The 2,613-nt window shown below is 69.2% G+C and overlaps 1 protein-coding gene across 1 annotated transcript in view; it reads left to right on the forward strand.

The window, feature by feature from the left end:
• Positions 1 to 89: 89 nt before the first annotated feature.
• The window catches only part of H696_00012 (hypothetical protein), a gene marked incomplete at its 3' end in the record, with an annotated part of 7,154 nt that continues 4,630 nt past the window's right edge, over positions 90 to 2,613 (forward strand). The window contains exons 1-2 of the mRNA XM_009493853.1: positions 90 to 1,259; positions 1,506 to 2,054. Coding sequence (XP_009492128.1) covers positions 149 to 1,259; positions 1,506 to 2,054 — 1,660 coding nt within the window. The 5' untranslated portion in view covers positions 90 to 148. The remainder of the gene's footprint in view (positions 1,260 to 1,505; positions 2,055 to 2,613) is intronic.

Genomic DNA, 2,613 nt, shown 5'->3' on the forward strand with positions numbered 1-2,613 from the left:
CGCGCGCCGCCCTTCGCCGAACATCCTCCCTGGCTGCCGGCTCCCCGCTCGAAATCCGCCTCGCCTCGCCTGCCGCCTCCTCCCGCCACACACACACACACACACACGCACAGAAGCTCGCACAGAAGCACGCACCACCGTCGCTCCCATGCACGGCGTCGAGTGCGACCTGCCGGCGGCCGGTCCGGCACCGGCGCCGGCCCCCCTTAAGACCCCGGTGTCGGCGGCCCTGGCCCCCGGGGACACCGGGCTCCGGCTGAGCCAGTCCTCTGGCCGGTCGATCCCGGCGCCGGACCCGGTGGAGGGCTGCCACCCGGTGCTGGTGGCCCCGGTCCGGCTGGCCAATCTCAAGCACCTCCCGAAGGAGTACCGGGCGGCGTTTGGCTGCGCGCCCGGGTCCTTCTCCTCGGCCCTGCGATCGGCCACGCCCTCGGTCCTGGCGAATCCCGGGCTGGCGGCCACGGCGCATGCGCGTCCGGCCGGCGGGCCGGACCGGGCGGCCGCCAGCGGCGGCCCACTGCCCCTGGCCCAAGATCCGGCCTTCAGCCCGGCCCCCCCGGGCGGCCCGGGCGGCCCCTCGCCCGGCTGCCCCTCGGCCTTCAATGGCCGGATGTACACCCAGGTGCCGGGCGTGTGGGCGGCCGGCACGCCGGGCCCCACGGCGGCCGGGGCCGCGGCAGCCGGCCTCCAGCCCGGCAGCTGTGTGCTCCTGCTGCAGGCCGGCCATTCGCGCCTGGCCATCCACACCCTCGGCGAAAGCCCCATGTGGCGGCTGTCGCGCGAGCGCCGGCACACCACCTGCCAGTGCCCGGACTCCAGCCGGGCCCCCATCCGGACCCGGTCGCAAACCCTGCCCGGGGCCGGGGCGTCGGCCGGCACCGAGGCCGGCTGCCCGGCGTGCGACGACCGCCTGCTCCACTGCACGGCCCTGCTGCCGATCTACTTTGAGAACATCTACGCGGTGACGGTGTCCGGGACCCTGCCGGCGGCCGGGCCGTCGGCCGGCGGCGGCGGCGGCGGCAGCAGCGGCGGCGGCGGCGGCGGCCCGGCCGGGTCAGCCTCCTCCTCGGCCCTTCTGTCCTTCGCCCGGCGCCGGGGGTCGGCCGAGGTGGCGGCCTCCGCGTCGGAGCCCTTCCTGCCGGGTGCCGCCGGGGCCCCGGGCGCCGATGCCCGGGTCCTGGACATCCATGTGCTGGTGTCCCGGCACCAGTGTTACGATCAGGCCCCGGACACCTTCAGCCATCTGGCCCCGGGCAAAGGTGCGTCCGTCAATGCCGCCACCGGGGCCCTCCCCCCCCCGGGCCGAGCATCGGCTCGCGCTCGCCCACGTCGCTGTCGACTGTGGGCCCGGTGTTGTCGCCGCTGTCGTCGCCGCCGCCGCCGCCGCCGGGCTTCCAATGCCACCGGCCCCGCCGGCCCCGCCGGCCCCGCCGACCCCGCCGACCCCGCCGACCCCGCTGACCCCGCTTCCCGCCACCCGCCGCCGGGTCCCGATGGCCGATCAGATGTCTCCCGGCGCTTTTCCTTTGTCTTTTCCACCGCGGCCGAGTGTGCCCTTTGGCAGACAGCCATCCAGGCGGCCATGCGCCGGGCCCCGATGGCCACGCGCAGCCGCATGTGCATCGCCGGGCCGCCGTTGGCCCCGGGCCTGCCGTTCGCGCCGCCGCCCGGGCCCAAGCCCCGGGTGGCCGCCACCCCGGCGACCCTCTTCAATGGGGCCGCGCTGCTGCCCGAGTCCCTGGCCCCGAGGCCCTTTGTGGCGCATTTGGTCGCGGCGGCCGACGCGCCTGCCCTGGCCGGGCCCCTGGCCGATGCCGGCCGGCCACAGGACACGGCCTTTGCCCTGGACGAGGGGCTGCTGCGCGAGCAGGCCATCGACCCGCTCTTTGCCCAGGATCTGTGTGACATCTTCAACCGCCGGTACCGGCCGCCGCCGCCACGCCGCGTGCTCTGCCTGATCAACCCCTTCGGCGGCCGGCGCAAGGCGGTGCAGATCTTCCGCGCCGAGGTCGAGCCGATGCTTCGCCTGGCCGGCCTGGATGTCACAACCATCTGTACGAGCACCCGGGGCCTGTCTGCCTGTCCTTTGTTGCCCTCTCGCCCTCTCCTCGCAGGCCCTCGTGTCGATTGTTGCATGTCCCGCCTGCTGCCTGGGCTTTCTCTCTCTCTCTTTTTATCTTTTTATCTTTTTCTCTCTTTCTCTCTTTCTCTCTTTTTTCTTTCTCTTTCTCTCTTTCTCTCTTTCTCTCTTTCTCTCTTTCTCTCTTTCTCTCTTTCTCTTTCTCTTTTTCTCTTTCTCTCTTTCTCTCTTTCTCTTTCTCTTTTTCTCTTTCTCTTTTTCTCTTTCTCTTTTTCTCTTTCTCTCTTTCTCTCTTTCTCTTTCTCTTTTTCTCTTTCTCTCTTTCTCTCTTTCTCTTTCTCTTATTCTCTTTCTCTTATTCTCTTTCTCTTATTCTCTTTCTCTCTTTCTCTCTTTCTCTTTCTCTTATTCTCCTTCTCTCTTTCTTTCTCTCTCTTTTTATCTTTTTCTCTCCCTTCCTCCCTCTATCTCCCTCCTTCTCATCCCCCCTCTCCCCTCTCTTCCCCCCTCTCCCCTCCCTTCCCCCCTCTCTT

This window comes from Fonticula alba, assembly GCF_000388065.1.
Source record: "Fonticula alba strain ATCC 38817 unplaced genomic scaffold supercont2.1, whole genome shotgun sequence".
Classification (NCBI taxonomy): Eukaryota; order Rotosphaerida; family Fonticulaceae; genus Fonticula; species Fonticula alba.